This window comes from Lissotriton vulgaris, chromosome 11 (assembly GCF_964263255.1).
Source record: "Lissotriton vulgaris chromosome 11, aLisVul1.2, whole genome shotgun sequence".
Lineage (NCBI taxonomy): Eukaryota > Metazoa > Chordata > Amphibia > Caudata > Salamandridae > Lissotriton > Lissotriton vulgaris.
Window position 1 is genome coordinate 249,092,587 of NC_141699.1, and position 20,858 is coordinate 249,113,444.

At 42.3% G+C, this 20,858-nt stretch overlaps 1 protein-coding gene across 1 annotated transcript in view; it reads right to left on the reverse strand.

The window, feature by feature from the left end:
- Positions 1 to 20,858, reverse strand: part of LOC147679577 (solute carrier family 2, facilitated glucose transporter member 11-like) — a 510,350-nt gene that overhangs the window by 150,396 nt on the left and 339,096 nt on the right. Inside the window, exon 7 of the mRNA XM_086943162.1 lies at positions 12,651 to 12,838. Coding sequence (XP_086799288.1) covers positions 12,651 to 12,838 — 188 coding nt within the window. The remainder of the gene's footprint in view (positions 1 to 12,650; positions 12,839 to 20,858) is intronic.

Sequence of the window (20,858 nt, forward strand, 5' to 3'; positions counted from 1 at the left end):
TGAGCAATGCATTATGGGAAATGTAGTCAGCTAATGTAGGACCATTTGTCAGTGCACATAAATCAGCAAGGCACTGAAAGCAAATGAGAGTAATGAAAGTGAAATGTGCAATGCTTTTATTAAAGTGACTGTAAGACATTTGCACTCAGTTTACATACGCTTCTTTATACCTAGGGGCAACATCAGGCAGTGGAGCATCTGCTTCACAAGGGACAGCACCAGCGAGGGAGGAGAGTGTGGTGGCAGGGCCAAGCACCATAGATGCCTCGCAGGAGGAGGAAGACAGCACTGCCATCTTCCATGAGGACGACCCTGTTCATCCCCTCGTGTTTCCCCACTCCCAACAACTATCTCAATCCCCCCATTGGTGTTCTCACCTGAGAACTCCCCGTCACGGTCCCTGCCAGCACCTGCTACTTCACCAGCCAGGAGGAGAATTGTGGCCCCAATGAGAGTCATGGCGGGAGCTGAGGGTGAGGCACCAGCACCCACACCAGTCACTCCTGCTGCACAGCAGTCCACCCAGCAGCCCAGCACCACTCGCCGCCGCCAACGCACTCCCAGCAGTGCAGGTCCACCTGGATAGGGCACTGTGTTCCGTGGCCTTGAGGGGAGCATGGTAGGCATCCAGAGCATGCAGGGTAAATCTATTCAGGCCTGCCACCGCCTATTCCGGACCCTCAATCTGCAAATGGGAGAAATGGGCAAGGGAATATGTGAGTTAGTGGAAAGCAACAGGGAGGTAGCAAAAACCAACAGTGACATTGCATCTGGAATGCTACACATGACCACTGCCATCAACCAGCCATGTGCTAAAATGGAAACCATCGAGCACACAAGGCGCAGGGATGCGCGTTTGCACAACAGGGCAATGAACAGGCTGGCCACGGCAACTTCCCAGCTATGCCGCAGAGGCGTGAACATGCAGGAGAGCCTAACTCAAAACACCGCGGAGGTGACCAGGGGCATGGCCAGGATCACCAGTGCCCTGGAGGCCATGATCATCTCTAATACTGCTGTCAATCCTGCCCTGGACGTGGCTGAGGCAGAGGACAGCAGTAGCCGCTGCAGCCTGGCTAGCGCTGTTGTAGAGCCACGCATGAGCACCAGGCGCTCAGCAGAGCCTGCAGGCCATGCTGAAGGGAGTGAGCAGCATCCCAATGGCACTGGGAAGCGCAGCCAAAAATGACATTGACAGTGTGGGTGAGGCAACCCGGGCATTACCAGTCCCCACCTTTAAATTAATGTTTTTTTTTGTTGCACATCAGTGCATGAACGTTGTGGCAACATTAAATTTAGTTTTTCACATTCATAACCTGTCTGTGTATTTTTACTCACTCAGAAATAGTTGTCTGTAATCTCCTCACGTCTGTATCTGCCATCACTTGGTGTTGACACTCCAGCAGGTTGTGTTTCTGGCACAGCAATGACGTCGTCATGGTCCTAGTAGTCTGACAACTCCACCTCAGTGCCCTTCTTCACCGCAAGGTTGTGCAACATGGCACAAGCAGCAATGATCTTACAGCAGGTGATGGGGGTATACTGCCTTGCACCTCCACTCTTGTGCAAGCATCTGAATCTGCTTTTCCATATGCCAAAGGTCGGTTCTACTACATTCCTTGTGCTTTTGTGGGCCCGGTTATACCTCCTCTGACTGGGTGTTGAGGGGTTGAGGTAGGGGGTCAGTATGAATGAGCGGAGGGCATATGCACTGTCGCCTAGAAGGATAAGGGGTAACATTACTCACATGCATACATGTACTTCACACTGCTATTGTTATTATGGGGGTCTGACAATGTGTCTCACCTAGGAGGTATCCTTCACCAAATTCCCCTGCCGTCAGCCGTGCATAGATGCTGCTGTTTTTAAATATGTAGGAGTCGTGGGTACTCCCAGGGAATTTTGCCACCAGGTCAGTGATGGCGCACTTTGCATTGCAAATCACCTGCACCTTGATGGTGTGTGTTGACTTCCGATTCCGGTATATGTATTCTGTGTCAGCAGGGGGGCAAATGGGAATGTGCGTGCCATCAATACAGCCAATGATATGGGGAATCGTGCCATCTGGTAGAAGTCTGCTTTTGTTTGTACCAGTTCCGCATGGGTTGCAGGAAAAGAAATGTATTGGGCCATCCTCTGTAACATGGTGTCAAGGAATTTGTGGAAAAACCTTGACAGGCTGCTCTGGGTCACCCCACCTACCGCAGCAACCACACTCTGATAGCTGCCAGACGCAAGCAGGTGTAGGCTGCATAGCACCTGCACGTGCGGTGGGATAGCGTGTGCCCTTGGGGTGGTGTGCTCCAACAGTGGTTGGAGGTCCCTGATGCGGTCCAAAATGGCGTCTGAGTCCAGCCTGTACCTCTGGAGGATCTCTGCCTCTGATCAGGGTGATCCTCTGTCTGTAGACCTGCTCCTCTCTCTGCCATTCCTTCTCTCCTTCCTGCTGTAGCCGTAGCCGTATTGCAATGACATAAAATGCTGCCATACTGCAAGTTGAATTGCATTTTGGGTCCTTTTTTATGGGTTGCAGTTGGTTACCACCTGATTCCAATCCATGGTAAATACCGACTCTTAAATACCGATTTTGAGGCTAATTCGGTATTTCTGTGCTTCCCTACATCTCAAACAACGTTTTTGCCACTTCTTATTTTCCGATTCGGTATTTTACCGAATCGGTAACTCTTCCGATTCGGTAAATATACCGAATCGGTATATTTACCGATCCGGTATGTTAGCGAATCGGTAAATTTACTGATTCTGTGTTTTTTCAGATTCGGTATTTTACCGATTCGGTAACTTTACCGATTCGGTAAATTTACCGATTCGGACGGATTTCGGACTCCTACATCCCGATGGCTGGATACCGGTCGGTAACGGCCGAGAATCGGTATTTTTGGCCGTTACCCACCGGTATTGGGCCACCTACATCTGGCCCTATATTCCTTACTTATTGAGACCGCAGAGTAGGCTCGCTGCAGGGGTATATATGTTGTACAGTACAAGTACACTTTACTGTTAAGAAGACCTACAAATTTAGAATGAAGTTTTTGTCAACCTAGGTAGAAGACAGTCACCTTGATTTCGTATTAGCAATAGCATTAGCGGCGGGAGTTGACGAGTAACCAATGGCCTCCTCTAAATTTGACTTCAACTCAGCTGTGAAAGTTTTATCGAGAAGCCAAGTCAGATCAGAGATGAACTTGATGGATTGGATGAACGAAAAGGGAAAGAAGGGTGTAAGGAAGGACGAGCGAGTTAAAATTAATTACTGGCAAAGAATGATACGTGTTTTTGAATGCTGCCCGAGGTAGCTGGGAATCTGATGCATGGCCGGTTGAAGGCTGAAGCAAGTATGGGTGGAAGGACAAAGAAAAGAGGACTGCCTGGGTGGGTGAAACAGAAACTGTATGTGTGTGCAATATATCCTTTGGTTCAAATTCAAATGCAAGTCACGCACGGATGCATGACTGGCGGTTTACAAAATAAAAAGGTTGTTTTTGGGTGAGAAAAAGTAAGATTTGTCCAGTTGAGACATTATGAAGAATGATTGACATTTACTTTGAATGGATGGATGCCTGGATGGTATCTTCCTCATAGATAGCATAGGTGTATGTAGACAGAGTAGACAGTCACTGGATGAAAAGTGTTACTTTGAGGAGCATGTAACACCGCACATCCGTGCCAGAGTAGCAAAGCCGAGGAAAGAAGTTGTAATTTTTCAGAATACTACCATGACTAGTAACAGTAGTTTGCAAGCCCAGCATATATCCGGCGATTACGGGGACCACTCACTACCTCTGTTAATAATTTTTTTACAACTCTGTCATTCATGTGTGCCCTATTGGTGTTCATTCAATTAAAAACAAAGCACCTAAAGTCATCCCATATGTAAGCAATATCCTGTGAAGGGATAGATGATCATATTATTTATCTTTTTCATTCTTCTCCTTTTGTAGTAGTCAGGGGCAGGGCAGGGTGAAAGTTAAATTAATTGAACAGTAGCCCTTGTAACAGAGTATGGCCAGTGCCACCCATAATAGAAAAGTAAGAGTTTCCCCACCTGTATGTACTGGACTGGTAACAGTAACGCAAGTCTGCGTCATCATGGCTTGCATCTGTTTTTCTTGGGTGCAAGCTGACTGAGCTGACATTATGCCGACTTCCACAAGTTTACGTACTAATTTCGCTAAACACGAGAGAAGGAGACTGGTGTACTGTCTGAGTCTAATGTAGTGAGTCCATACAGTGCTAGTAGAATTCCTGAAACTCCCACTAATGTTAGAGCAGAGGCCGACGAAGTTGGAGGTTCGATAGATACACACCACACAAATGTTATGTACTGTGCTTGCAAGTTGCTAGTGCTACTGTGACACAACTTTCTGTTGAATTATTTTGTGTTAGTTTTAAAGAGTATTGGACTTGGTTACAGTATTTTTCTTTTTCTTCATCTAGATACTCCTTCTTCTAAACTATCTTGGAAGGAGTTGGCTATCCAGGCCAGGCGCCGGAAGCTGGAGGCAATTTTTGCGGAATATCAGCGGCTGGTGGCCCAGGAGGAGGAGAAATCGCAGTCGACATCGACAACAGCTGCATCCTCCTCCGCTGCCCCTGGTTTATACGGTCAGCGCAATCCTCCAGCAGTATGGCGCCGTGGTCTGGTAGCCACCTGCCGCCGCCAAGCAGCAACAACAGCTGCCCCCCACAGTGCCTGCAAGGCAAGGATGCACCGTTTGTCCCTGCGAGTGACCTACCCTGAGCAGCAGGTGGCCCAACTGTCGAGGCAGAAAGCCCTGTTTAAGACCCTCCGTCGGGAGCTCCGCGACCACCTGGCCACAGGACACCGCCGGCGGAATTAGATCATGGAGAGAGACTTTCCCTTGCCCCTTTTTAAAAGACTTTTGGGGGGGTGGGAATTGGGCGTTCGGGTTTTTGAACTTTTGATTTCATTGACATTGGTTGGGGTTAGGGAGGGGGGTGGGATGGGTCTTGCGGGATAGTTTATTTTGGTTAGGGACAACATCATTATTTATTTTCTACTTAAACATAGCATACGCGTTTTATGTTTTGTGGGGGAGGCAGGGTGGGGTAACTAAACTGTACGTTTGTTTTCCTGAAACTTAACTGGCTGCTTGATTCTAATTGGACTAAGTAATCGCCCAAATTTCTACAAAAGTGCCACTGACAGAGTTAGTGAATTCAATTGTCCTACTACTTTACTAGTACTACCGTCAGTCTCTCCTCTCCTCCTACTCCATTATTCTTCCTCCCACAAAATGCTTATCTTACCTGTCATTAGTGTTTGAAAATAGGGCTAGGCACAGGGCTGGCTGCATGGTAAATGGCAATTAAGGTTGGCAATGGAATCCTGGACGGATGAAATGTCATTGTTGTGGTCTTAGTAGTAGTGGTACACATTGGCAGTAGCAGCATATGAAAACAAAGGAAATGAGACATTGAGTGGCCTGAGAGGAGCACTAGAGCATAAAGATAGTACAGTACACAAGAACTTTGCCATAAATAAAATTGTAGACTAAGCAATGCTAAAGTATTCAATCAAAAGTTAAGTTAACTAGTAGTTGCATGGACTATGGCTACTACAAGAACTAGTACTGAAGCACACAGCAGTGTAAACTTTCGTCTCATGTAGGAGGAGGTTGTTGTTGATGAATCCACTTGATGGCGGACATGAAATTCTGAAATGATTTGCAAATACTCATGGGTGTGTGTCAAGCAGAATAGGAATATATCCTCAGATTCTTTCACCTGCCTTTAAATTTATTTTCTGATGCTTTGACCTTATCCTCCCCAGCAAGTGTGTGGAATTATTGCTGTCATTTACTCACACACCTCAATGAAAACCACACAGCCTGGGGGAAGAGGGTTAGGTTTGAAAAATGGATGGGAATGGGAGTTTATGGGAACGTTTTTTGGAGAGGGAAAAAGAAAACACAGCATGGAGAAACAACAAATGAAGAAAAACAAATCTACGATACGACCATATCCATAAATCTTTTAAGGGACTTAAAGGGTGTGCATGCATGAAGTTGTTTGCTAAGTGGATGCTTAGGTTAATGAAAAGTAGTGCTACTTATACTACAACTTACTAACTAGTACTAAACAATTAGACAGTAAACGGCTGCAAGAATTACGCAATTTCACTTGCATATCTGTCCTCAGAGAGAATAAACACTTAGTAGTACATTACACTAGTTTTACAAATAGCAAAGAAACATATCAAATAGCTGTAGGGATGAATTTGAAGCAGAGAGCAAACACACCGAGTCACACACTCATAGAAGTTCACAAGCAACAATAACATTATTTAAAAGATAAGGACAAGTGAAATGGATACTGTAACTGTATGTTGTAGTTATCCTGGTCAAATTGGGAAGTTGCATGCATCCAGCTATTCCTCTTATTCGCGATACTCCTCCATTCCATCGGGCGCTCTGTCGATCAATCTTGGTGACCACACTGTCCACTGCCTGCCTGGCGGATGCGGAATTGCGGATTGCTGTGGTAAGTAATGTGTTTCCCATCGCACAGGGTAAGTGCCGGCCTGCAATTGTCGATGGAAAAACAGAAAGGGAAGGGATATTAAGACACCGCGGAGGAAAAATATAAGATACACAGGCACATGCATCAAGAGATTTTGGAATCGCAAACGGTGCGAATCGCAAAAATCGGCCATTTGCGATTCCAAAATCACTTATTGGGATGCATCATTTATTTTTCATGTATCGCAATTTAAGATTTCGCAATTTTTAGCGATTTCTCAAATTGCGATAGCATTTAAGAAATCGCAAAATTTGCAATTTCTTAAATGCTATGCATGATTCATTTTTTTTGCGAATTCGCAATTTTGTAGGAAAAAACTTACCATGAAGTACACCTTCATGGTAATTTTGCGAAAAGTGTAAAAAATGCAAATAAATGCATATTTGACACTTACATGTTACACACACACATGCCCTTGGGACATGTGTGTGAGTAAAATGTACTTACGTGACATTCCAGGGGTGCAGGGGGGGTCCTTTGGACCCCCCCCTGCACCCTTGAAATTACATTCTCATTTTGCGATTCCTTAATTGCGAATTCGCAAAATGAAAATGCCTTCCCATTGATTCCTATGGGCCTCTAGGCCCATAGGAATCAATGTAAAGCGATTCCTTATTTGCGATTCGCAATTAAGGAATCGCAAATAAGGACTATTAAGAAATCGCTAATACTTTTGCGATTTCTTGATGCATTGCCGTTTGCGATTCCTTAATTGAGATTCCTTAATTTTCGCAAATAAGGAATCGCAAACTGCACCAATGATGCAGGTACCTGACAGTATATAGTTCAAAAATAACACTTTCACTTTCAGAGGCGACAGTATTACATACATGCATCATTTCTAAAGTGCCTACTCTGAGTCTCTGTTTCCAGGATATAAATTAGCACACAGCAGGTCAGGGCCATGCAGACTGTCAAGGCAGGCAACACTGAGTGAACCAACCTCCATGTAGCCTACCTCTTGACACAGACTAGACAGACATGTAGTTCTGCTGTGGTTGTTGTTGACTTGTTTACCTGTTTGCCACTCACAAAATGGCCATAGTTCTTCCGTAAACCGACAACGATGATCCATCCATCCCAGTGAGTGACTGTACAGATATTATGTAACGTTTATCATCAAGACTCATCATCATCATCATGGTATTGGCAAACTCAATGTTGTTCATGCAGTCACAGTCTACACACAGTGGGGCATATTACCAAGCAGGGCGTTAGGCAATTATCGCCGGTTTAGCGACCGTTTTCAGCCGCTAAGCGGCGATAATTCTATCGCTCTATTAGCAAGCTGTCGCTAACAACAGTTAGCGACAGCTTTAGGCGATAGCGAGCGGTTTTGGCCTGCTTTGCATGTCAGCGATATTTATCGCTAATGACATGCAAAGTGGGTGTACCCAACCTGTTAGCGACTGAAAGTAGTCGCTAACGTCGCTATCGCCTATTAGCAAGGCAGGCGTAGCGATGGAAATATTCCCGCTATCGCCAAAAACCAACGCCTGCTCAGACCAGTTCTTAGCCATGTTATCCAATGAGAGGTGGATAAAATGGCTAAGAGCATTTCGTCACTAATGCGTGAATATCGCTGTATTCTCAGCGATATTCACGCATTTCGCCTGATTTTTGTCGCTTTTGAGATAAACCTTGCTAATAGCAAGGTATCTCAGCGATAATTTCCGGCGATGCTTAGCGATAAAAAATTTGTTGCTAAGCCTAGTTAGCGATAAATATCGCTAATCATTGGTAATATGCCCCAGTGAGTCCAAGGACATTTTCCATATTAAAAAATACAACGTAGTGGCCCCTGCAGTAGAAGTACAATTTGCATTAAACAAGGTAAAAACAGAGTAGACTTGAGTTACATTTAGTGTGTAAAAGATTAAATAATAACAGAACACATAGGATTCATTTCATGCACAACAAACAAACAGCAATTGCTTTCATCAGAGCCAGACAGCCAGTGTTGTCCAGTGCATGCCATCTCACCATTCATTCATTCATTACCTGTCCCACTTTTTGTCAGCATCTTATTTATAAGTGAAGGGCCACAGGGCAGACTCTCGTGTGAATTTCAGAAGTAACAGTCAGCATAGTCAGTAATTCCAGTCCCACTTCTTTTGAGGGGACTCGTCTACGAAACAACAGTTTCTTGATTCTGCGTAATCCGGCCATCTGCCTTGAGGGAAATTGATAGGGGGAGTCTGGAGGAGGAGGATAGAGGAGCATGACTGAGTTGCGAACTTGTGAACTTTAGGAATGCAGACAACGGCACCTTCAATATGGAAATAAGACGAAGACAGTGCTGCTGATGGATTTATTGTGATTAAAGTTTTGTTGTGCTAAAAGTTGCAAATCAAAGAAAGACACCCGGAAATAAAAGTCAATAAGGACGGACGAAAACAAAAACGTAAGTATTTCAAGCCTAGTTGTGAGGGAAGTAGAGCTCGTCCTCAAACTCTGTGAATTGAACATGGAGTAGATCAGCTAACAGAGAAGAACTTCTGTCAGCTAAGTCGGTGTCCTCTTCTTCCTGCGTGGATTCTGATCCAAATCATCAAATATCAGCAAAGAAGAAGGCATGGAGAACAAGAAGATTCTGTCCTGTCTGAAGAACCTTCTCCCAACTTGTCAGAAAAAAACATCTTGTAGCATTTAAGGGAAAGGTTTGCAAAGATTTTATTCACCGAATGAGTCTGGGCGCACACATGCAATTTCCATTTACAAACCACCATCAAATCAGCAATGACAAAAACTAAATTTTAATTAAGTTAAAAAATTCGCCAACCACAATATCAACCATGCCATATATAAAAAAACACACAAATGGTGGGAGAAGGTGGAAGAAGGTAGCGGAGAACCACAGAAGAGGTCTACATGGGCCAGGACATCAGGAGCTACCCCAACCCAGCAACAACTGACATTTAGAACCTCACACCTTTTTTAAAAAGCATATAGTACAGTTGCAGTAAGAAGCTAAAAATACATCTAAACTACACCCAAGTTCCTAGTGCAGGGCAGACTAGACCCCAAACAGTAAAACCACATCACAGTAAACTGAAAAATCAGTATTAATTTCACAAAAACACACAAAAAATTGAGAAAATATAAATATAACTCCAGGCCTCCGCCATCTAAAAGCACAAACATTTCTCCTTAAAAAATTGTTAATCCCACATAGGCCCATCTGCCCCAACCCAAATTCCAACCCACCCACCAACAAAAAAAATAAAAAATACATAGAGGAAAACAAAAACACTGTTTCATTTCCTTCCTCAAAGATCAAACTTTTTACAAAGTGCTGCATTTAACTTGATTTTATCCAAAAGTTAAGATTGCAATGGCATGGATGCAGAGAGAGTGATGCTTTCCCTCCAAAATTCAATTTGAAAGCGACCAAGGGTTGGACAAAGCAGAGGGAGGAGTCTTCAGGTCATGAAGAGGAAGTTGCTGCTATGCGTACAGTAGCCTTCTATGGCACTTCCTTCCTGTTTAAAAATAAAAAATGAAAAGTGCATTTCACACAAAAAATACCCAAATTGTCGGCTGGGGTAAAATATTAACTCAAAAATACTTTTTGTGTTGATTTCCCGGCAGCTCAAGTAAAATAACTGCCCGAAATGCTGATCGACGACTGCCTTTGTTTAATAACTGCTGCTGGCATTCTCAAAAAGGCAACTAAACATTCACGTTCTCACAATCTGTATTTTCCTGAACAGGAGAATCGGTTATGTGGTGTGGTGTTTTAGAGGTTAAATCGGAAATTACGCATCACAAGACTAACGCAGAATTAGCCAATTACTCCAGTGAAATTAAAATTCTGCCCGGCCTAGCCATAATCTTGCCATTCCTGGCATCATGGTATGCATCCCTTAAATGATGCTCACCATCTTTGCAATGTGGAAGCATTTGTGGCATGATGATAGACATCATTTGACAGTCAGCAACACTGATATACGGTGGCAACTCCAGGTGTGTGGTGACCAACCATGTGAGGGTCATGGTCATCCTTATCATCTGCCACTCATTGCTGACACAAAGTATGGATATCACGGCATGTGAAGCTGAAAGTTAGCATGTGAAGGTGTTCAGGAAAATTTGGGATTGTCTCTGTCCACGTGGGACGTAATTAAATGATTGTTTTTTTCAATCTGGCATATAAAAATGAAAAAAATAACCCAAGCATTTTAGTAAATAATGTAGCAGCGACTACAAAGATCTTCCTTCTGGAACATGCCTAAGACCTCAAACTTTCCCCCTCAAATTTGTGTATTTCAAGTATCAAACACCTTTACAATCATCAGAAGATTAACTGGTATTTGATATGTTCATTTTGGAGGGTGCAAAAACTAATGCATTTCTAAAAGAGTGGGGACTCTACTTCTGATGCTCGGGCTTTATTTTCCAGATATAGGTGGCATTATTTGCTCCTATGGTAGATGTTTCTCAACTTATTTGGAGGAATTCCATGTTCTATGTGGATAGTTTTCTTTGCATTATTACCATTATATAACTACTGCTTGTGGCTTGTTGGATCCAGATAGCCTACTGGATCTGCCTGCGGTCTGAGCCTCTATTCAGAACTCGACTCAAGATATAGGGCCATATGTATCAAGGCAAAATGGGTTCGCAAACGCAGAAATTCGCAGAATTCCGGCGTTTGCAAACCCATTTTCGCTAAATGGTATGCATGAAACATTTTTGTTGCAAAATAAGGAATCGCTAAATTTGCCATTCCTTATTTTGCGATTGCATTTAAGGAATTGCACATTTTGCGATTCCTTAAATGCAATGTATCAAGGAAGAAAACATTCCAAATTGCCATTGGTTGGTGGTAAGTTGCGAATTCTTTCAAAAAAGCATTATTTTAAAAATCAAAAGGTGCCATGTGACGCTCATACATGCCCTTAGGGCATGTATGTGTGCCTTATGCGCACATATGTCATTTTCAGGGGTGCAGCAGGGTGTTCTTGAGACACCCCTGCACCCTTGAAAATATTCACAATTTGCGATTAGCAAATTGCGATTCACAATTTCCCCTTCATTCCTATGGGTCTCCTGGCCCATAGAAATGAATGAATGAATGGGAAACTATTCCTTAATTGCGATTAGCAATTTGCTAATCGCAATTATGGAATTTTAAGGTATCGCTAAAAAGAAGCGATTTTCTACTTACATACCATTTTGCGATTTCTAAATAGTGATTCCTTAAAAATCGCTATTTAGGAATCGCAAAACGGAATGTTGATACATATGGCCCATAATTCTCTCCTATGCCACCAGTTAATTTATCATTTTTTTTGTATCTCTTGCTTCATGTAAAAGACTCATGCCATTAGGTCTATCCTATGTTCAAATTTTTTATAAATATATAATTAAAACACATTTTTAAACAGCATCTTTGAAAATGCTACTGTAAAAAGCACAGTTTGGCTTCAATTATTTCACCAGTAGCTAGGAGGAAACAGTCCAGCTCAGTCATTTGCTCGGTGCATTATCCAGCTGGCATTAGTTCCAACATTCGGAAAGTTGACTCGCCGACACTGACCAAGAATTTCTTTTGACTAAAAGCAGTATCTCACTATAGTTTTCATTTAATTTTGTATTGAATAAATCCTAACACATACCACAGGCCTAGTTGTTGCTAAGCTAAAATTGCTCACATATACAATTTTTGTTCTCGGCAATGATGTCACTTTGCCTATAGGCTCTTAATAGCAATTTGGGTGGAAACCAGTGTTTCAGCCAAATCAGTTTCGTGAGGCATGTGGTTATCAGGAATACAGATTTACCTCATGTTATATTTCAGCATTTCACTCCAGGGACAATTCCTCAAGGACAAACCTGGAGGCATCTGTACTACAAAAAAAGCACGGAATTATGCAATCATTAGAGCAAATAGATGCAGTGACATCAATTTCCACATTATTCTCTATTTAAAGGCATTCATTACATCTTAACCCCTCGTGCCCTCTCCCGCCCCCATGCCCTTGCACCTACATCCCAAGGTTATCGTAAAATCCATGTGCAGTATAAAAGCAATGGTTTTACCACATCACTTGGGATGTGGCATCTGCATTTTACGACATACTTACTGCATGTGTTCCGCTGAGTTGACAAGCAGCATTAAGAACGAAAATGGCAATGAGCTGCCATTTTATACTTGGATCTGTGAACATTTCCCATATTTTCTTTGTTTTCTCGCCATTTAACGCATACATTTCTTTCTTAATGTCATCAAACTCTGGCAGGTCATTCACAGAACCATGGAATGTCTTCAATGCTAATTCAAGAAAAATACATAGTTTAATCAGTGATATCCATTATATGGGGTGACATGCCTATGTTTTTATTCAGGGAAGGGGAGGGGTAGTGCAGTGTTCAGGATTGGTGTGGCTAGGTGAAGTGACAAATCAATTGTAAATTGCTTTTAACAATTGAAAATGGCTTCTCAGGGGAGCCTTGCAGGAGTTAATCCAAAGTCAAGTTAGCATTATTATAACATCATATTAGACAGGTGTAAAAAATCACACTCTAATTATGTGTTCCAGTTAGTAGTCAACGTTTCGACCCTCGTTGTAGGGATTGTGCCCCTTACATGGCGGGTCTTCTTCAGGACAGGGGGAGTGGGGTGGGCAATTCCTATAGGGGAAAGGTATTTAAAAGAGATTATTAAAAATCCACTCAATGAAGGCTATATACACAGGGGTACATCAATTGGCAGTTGAAACGTCACTTCACCTACCCGCACCAATCCTGAACACTGCACTACCCCTCCCCTTCCCTGTACAGTGGGCACTGTAAAGATGTTATTTATATGTGTATAAAAAAAACAATAAATGAAAAAATACAGTGAAACACGTATTGACACTATGTGAATAAACAATAGTGTGCTATAAATATATTTGCCAATGAATGTTTGTTACTAAACTTATAGTTATTCCTAATTGGTCAGGGACCACTCTTTCTATATCACTTAACTACCCAGGTCCCTCTGACTGCCCGGTTGACCCCCTAACTGTAATCCTATGTTTTAATTCAGGCATAAGAAGGTTGATATAGTGTGTATCACTGAATTGTGCAAAAACGATTACACCTTTATCACAGTGCTTTGAAACTTACAAGGAAGATATATAAATTACTAGTTATTATTATAGCTACAGGTCAAACCTCTGCAAACATGCACCAAATAATAAGCCCGTTATCGTGTCCTAATACCAAAGAAATCAATCAATCAGTCAGGTGGCTTGTAAACCATAAAGGTCTGAAGGCAACGGGGTGGAGGGACAGCTGGTCCGTCTAAGGCACTGTGGTTCAGTCAAAGAGCCAGGTCTTGGAGTCCTTCTTAAATTGAGGCAGTGATGGTGATTGGCTGAGGTGGAGAGAGAGGGTGTTCCAGACCTTTGCTGTGAGGTAGGAGAAGGATCTTCCTCTGACCGTTGTCTTGCAGATACATGGGATGGTAGATAGGGCCAGTTGGGGGGAGCGGAGGTCTTTGTTTAGTGCGTGGAAGGCAAGGCAGTGGTTAAAGTATGCAGGTCCAGTGTCATGAATGGCTTTGATGTGTGTGAGGAGTTTAAAGGTGATTCTTTTGTTGATTGGGAGCCAGTGGAGGTCTCTCAGGTCGCTGGTACAGTTGCTCCAGCGAGGGATGTTGAGGATACGTCTAGAAGAGGCTTTCTGAATGTTCTGCAGTTTCTTGAGTTTCTGGGTGATGCCGGTGTGGAGTGCATTGCCGTAGTTGATTCTTCTGCTGATGAGTGCATGGGTGACTTGATTTCTGGACTCAGTGGGTATCCACTTAAAGATTTTTCAGAGCAGGCATAGTGTGTGGATATAGGATGATGCAACAGCATTGGGCTGGCGGCGCATGGTGAGTGAGGAATGCAGGATGATGCCATGATTTGGTGCATGATCTATGGGTGTGTGGGGGGTTGCCAAGTGCTGCCACCAGGAGTCGTCCCAGGTGGAGGAGATGGAGCCCATGATGAGGACTTCGGTCTTCCCTGCGTTTAGTTTGAGTTAGCTGTTCTTCACCCAGGTGGCGACAGCCTTCATCCCGTCACTGTAATGTTTATTTATTATTACAACACAATACCTACACAGTAGAGTTTTGTTTTCAAACGAGCCAACCTAAGTTTAGTTATACTGAAAACCCTTTATTAAACGAAACTGGTAATGTTAGGATGAGGCGGTAAGCAACTACTGAACATTAAAGCTACTCAGAAATTGGTAAAATAAAAGTTAATTTTAAAACATTAGCTCGTTACCCAAAAGATTCACAAAGGTGCACTTTAGATTGCTAACTCTAAAAGAATGTTCAAAGACAGAGCCACCCAGTAATCCCGTGAGGACTGGGTATAATCAATAACAGAATTACAATCGTCCTCAAAGGAATTATTTACATAATCTTCATTAATTGATACTGTCACTCTAAGTGATCAATCATTCACCAGAAGCAAGGTAAGTACTGTATATTACTGTTTGTTTATTTTTCAACAGTTTTTGTTAGAATATCTTATCAAAATTCAGGCATGGCAACATAGATACTACCATAGTTGATTGATTTCAGTAGTATATAACACCTTATGCTATTTACATGGATAAAACAAAATACCATGTACAAAAAGAACTTCTCAATGTAATATGTTCTTTGTTGACAAAAAGAATTATATCATTATAAGCAAAACGGTGTCAGGCGTCGACGTTTCGGTCCTTCTTCGGTTAATCAATTCCATAGGACCATCATCAGGACCAGTTGCACAAATATATCTACAGATAAATATAAATACATATAAAAATATATATATATAAAACTCCTTGCATACCAGGTATCGTCTCATCACCCAAAAGGAAACCAAAGGGACCAATGTGTAACGAAAAATACATAAACCTCCACCAAAGTGCTCAAAGTGGGTTATAAAAACAACTTAAAGGTCTTACCAATAACCACCAGCCAGTGGTCGTAAGGCCTAAATGAGCAAAAATGTCTTCCCAAGATCTACAACCAAAACCAACATGCTATTAGACTCCAGCGTCTGAGTTCATCAAGTATGTCTAAAAACAGCAAATTAGGTACCATACTCACTGGTTGCTTGAATCAATCTTGCATATGAGCTGGAAGATTAATATTCCCTGTAACAATACACAATCAGTGCCAGTTCTATATTCGTCAGACCGGACCAACTATATCACCATATAAACCCCACCATACCACAGAGTGTAATGGACAAGATACTTACAAACAAAACACACAAAGCTATTTCGAACACCTAGAAACGAAAACAGACTCATTACTGCTTGTTGCATCAAGCGACCGAATGTAAAGTCCACGGAAACTTCTCATTCAAGAGGTCTTTATTTCTATAGCCAGCCAGATAGAGGAATGCCTCAAACAGCCCAAAGTGTTTGGGCACAGTGAGATGTATACTTTTCCTCGGAGGCTAACATGGTAGAAAGATTTCAAAGAATGAATACACCTGTGAAACTCCTCTTTCAAACTTAAGGGTGTACACCACTCAGCCCTTTCGGCAAAAGATTTACAGTTAGACTAGAGGGACATGCCAGCAATGCAAAGGTCTGCTCTGTTATTCCAAGCATCTCACCGGTGAGCGTAAATTTCTTCAGAATAGCACTACTCATTTAGCTTAGCCATTACTATTCAAAATCACAGGTCTTCCGGACAAGATTTTTACTTTGGTTAAGAGGTTCTCTATAGTCAGCTCCCCAACCAATCGATATAGAGTTCCCACATACCCTCAGTTCTATCTTTATTACAGAGTGATGCAGTTCCTTTGTGTGGCACCAACAATATCCCAGTGAACTTTGCTCTTTAAAATGAATGAATGCTCTGCACAATTTTAGAAGGTGGGTTGCACTCATTTTCCTCTCAACTCCATCTAATACAATCCAGTTCATTGCACTGAACATCAAAGAAATTCCATTGTTCCCTGATGACAGTCTCACAGTACTATGTTGTGACTTAATTCTCCCTAGTGCATCCTCTTCTTAGTTGCTCAGCCAGAATGAATGTGATGTCTGCGTGGAATGTTGGAATGCCTGATGACAGTGTGATTGGAATGTGAGTGTGCTTGTTGGGATGTGAGGAATGACAGTTGAAGAGTGTAGGCTGAGCAACAACCATCTAGCTTCTGGTGGGATTCCCTTTTGGACATCTAATGAACTTAACTTGACTTATAACTTATATCTAATGAAGCAACTAATAAACCTCTACATGGTAATACTTCATGGCTACCTCTTGTCATCTTTGGAATTACCTACAACATTTTGGCGACGCTTGGAAAGAAACTCTTTGTGCTGTGGACTGAAGTTTACTGAAGGTGAGACAACCTCCATCATTTAAATGAACTTTATTGATACAAGTAACCAATGAAAAATGAGAAACTTTAAAGTAAAGGAAAAACAAGGAAAAAAAACGCCCTCAAAAGTCCCACCAGTGTCCTTCTCCACCAGGACAGCCTACCCAGGGCGCTTCACATTTCTTGTAACTGTGGAACTTAGTTTTTTTTAAAAAGGAAAAACCACAGTGCTGACATGTTTTTCAGTTTCTGCCTATGTACCTTACTAAGCGCTATGATGTTCTCCGGCTTCAACTTGATCCACAAAGTCTCTAGAATTGATTACCAGCAATATCATTGACTGTTGCTTATCCATGGACTTGCCACCTACTGAAGCTATTTGTGAGATGACATTGGTTATGCTCGTAAAGTTAATTTATGGATGCATAAGAACTCAGTCTGCGTAAGACCCCCACACTACCAGCTGTGCATTTTTAATAAGACCTTGAGTGGGTATGATTTAAGTTACAAAAAGAAAGCTATCTCTTTGTCTTCGCTTTTTTCACCCGAGGCAATTTGGACTAATTTGGGTCATTTGTGCAGAGTTTTCAACGTCTTGAGTTGGTGAGTCTTTATTTTAATTTGGACCTCAAGCTTGTGTTATGAACAGGGTACACGTTTGTGCTGGTGAACATTGGGACTTCCAGATACGTGTGGAGACTTTGACTTTGCTGTCCGTTGGTAGTTATGGCGAGGCCGCTCATCAAGTTGCTGTTTGAATTGTTCACGAGCCATTCTTTTAAGATGTAATGCACGTACCTGCTACCTGCCTCCGTCATAGATCCTTCGTGATCGAGGCATTTCTCAGACGTTCTGCATCTCTTTTGCTGCTGAAGGACACTCTGCTGCGCTGACGCGCCGAGAGCCACCCGGACTAGCGTCAGAAAGCGTGCCACCATTTTGAGTTTGATGTGCTTGTTTCTTGCAATCTCCACCTTCAGTTTGTTCAGCAATCTCCAGTTGCTCTATGCCATCCGTGTTCACACGTTTTTTTTGGACAGTCAATAAAGTTATATTGACAGAGTCTCCATCCGGCTTCCCGTTTTCGTTTAGATGTTATTCACTGCCTGTGGAACTTGTCGGAAATGCCAGCGGAGACACGATGTCTTTTATTGGATGTTTATTGCTTTGCTAACGCAAATGAACTCACAGTTAGGCAACTTCACCTTTTAAAGAAAAAAGTTTTCACCTGCAAGGCCTCCACCTGCATCAGAGACATTAAGTCTTTCAAGGAAATTGGATCCTGTCAGTACATCTTAATGTGCAGTTATGTTGCAGAGGAGCAAAAAGGGAAAAAAACTTTGGGACTAACTTACAAGATGTGCAAAGAAGTATCCCTGAAAATGAGTCGACAGTGACAACCTTATTTGTTTTAATTTATTGTTTTTACAATGGTTAGCGTGTTGAACTGTGTTTACAATATTCTTTACTCATGTGGTAATCGGATGTTTGCTTACTTAATGTGTATTTAGTGGGATTTTAAGGGCACTATGTTTCTTTCTTATATGTTAGGGTAATTGTGTATAGGAGCTGGTCTTCTTGCACCCTTTCAATACTTCAGTGTGGGTGGTGCACACACCTTCTCACTGTCTTTACCCTATACTGTTTATTTTGTTGTACCTTTGTTACACTTGCATCATCCTTTAGGCATGTTTATTGAGCAGTGTGGATTTTGTTCTTTAGCTGTATTTTAAAAATCTGGTTTATGGTGCACTTTATTTCGTGCTCTTATTGTGCACTACTCTTGATACTTTATACAATGGGTGGCCTACCCATATTCTTGTTTATTCTGTGGGCTGTGTACCCCATTTTGTGGTGTGGCCTGCGCTTGGGCAGTGTTTGTTACACACTTTATTTTGTTTGCGCAATGGCACATCACTGTGTTTTTATTGGTTTGCATGCATTTTTATGGAGTACACCTTTGGTTCCGAGGTGTATTACTTTATTATGGCAAGTTGGACTGTGACAGTGGTGTGGAATTTACACTTCATGGGTCTCATGAGTGTCCTCTTCTCTCTGTGTCCTATGCTTTGCCTTGGTTTGCGCAGTGTTTCTTTTACATTTTGTTTTGTTTGCGCAATGGCATGTCTCTGTGTATTCAGTGGTTTGCATGCATTTTTCTGGAGTATACCCTTGGGTTCGAGGTGTATATTATTTTATTATGGCAAGTTGGACAGTGACAGTTGTGTGGAATTTACACCACGTGGGTTTCCTGGGTGTCCTCATCTTTCAATGTCCTACACTTTGCCTTGGCACTTGTTCTTCTGAGGTGCGTTGTGGGGGTTTTACCCACTTCTTGGTTGGCATTGCTCCTTGGGCGCTGCATTATTGTTGTTTTGTGCCTTAGTTGTACTTTGGGCTTTGTATCCTTCTGTGGATATATATATATATATTACATGACAATCCATACTGTGTTTGAGGTGTGTGGCATAGATTGAGTGTTTGGATATTTTTTTCCTTTCCTATTGTGTCCTCCACTCTCTGAAATCCACACCATACCTCCATGGTGCGATGTGTAGAGACATGGTTGGGTGTGGTACTTTTAGTACCGTATTTTCCGGCGTATAAGACGACCCGGCGTATAAGATGACCCCCTACTTTGCCTGAAAAATTTTAGGTTTTGTGCTATACTCGCCGTATAAGACGACCCCCACTTCCAGCGCAGTCCAACGCAGTCCTGCATAGCCATTCCGAGAATGTACCGGTATTTTGAACTTACCGTATTAGTCTAGTCCTCCTCCCTGTGGCTGAGCAGTAAGGCTTTATCAGTGGACAGTGTTACCTAAGCGTTTATTTTACAAACTCAAAGACTGAACTCAAACAAATTGGTTGTATAAACAATCTTGCTTTACTCACAATATTTTTATTTAGAACCATATGAAAAACTGTCACTTCTGAATATACCGGTACGGTACGGTAAACATAAATTAGTGCATGAAACAGTGCAAGTGGATTAAACTTCCCATAACTTTCCATAAATCCAAGGGATTTCTACAGGATTTACAACGTTCCCTTTAAAAGCCTTCAAAATCCTCCTCTTCGTCATCTGATCTCATAAGTAAGTCAATGAGATCTTGTGGTACATCTGTAAGGCAGTCATCGTATGGATCTGGTACCAATTCCGTATCAGATGATGTGGTCTCTTCTTCGGCATCCTCTTCACCTTCCCACAAATAGTCGTCCTCCATACCATCTAATGAATTTGATATGCCACACTTCTTGAAAGACTTTATTACAGTTTCTGCATCAATGTCGTTCCAGGCCTTTATAACAAAGGTGCACAAAACATCCAACTGTGGAGCACGCATGTTTCCTCCTTTTGTGAATGTTTTTTCACCGCTAACCATCCACTCATTCCACTGTTCTCGGATGCGTTCTTTAAATGGCTTGTTTAGGCACACATCCAGTGGCTGCACCAACGATGTCAATCCTCCAGGTATAACTGCAGCATCTGTTTTCATTCTTGCCAGCCTTTGCTTGGTGCTTGGAGTTAAATGAGCCCTGAACATATCCCACACCAGTAGACTACGTCTTTGTAGAAGTCCACCTGGTCGCCTGCTCCATACATTATCAAGCCATAGCTTTACCCCTTCTTCATCCATCCATCCTTTCTCATTCACATGCACAAAACAACCAACAGGGAACTTGAGTTTCGGCATTGTTTTTCTTTTGAAAATAACCATTGGTCTCAGCTTTGCGCCATCAGCTGTGCATGCTAGTACCACTGTGAAACTGGACTTCTCATGTCCTGTTGTTTTTATTAAAATTGTCTTTTCGCCTTTTTGATGGACAGTTTTGTTGGCAATCATATTGAAATTCATTGGAGTTTCATCCATATTTCCGATGCTACTTAGCGCATAGCCATGTTCATTGCGCAGCCTAATAACGTAGCGATGGAAGCTATGCATTTTGGCATCAAGATCCGCAGGTAATTTCTGGGCAATT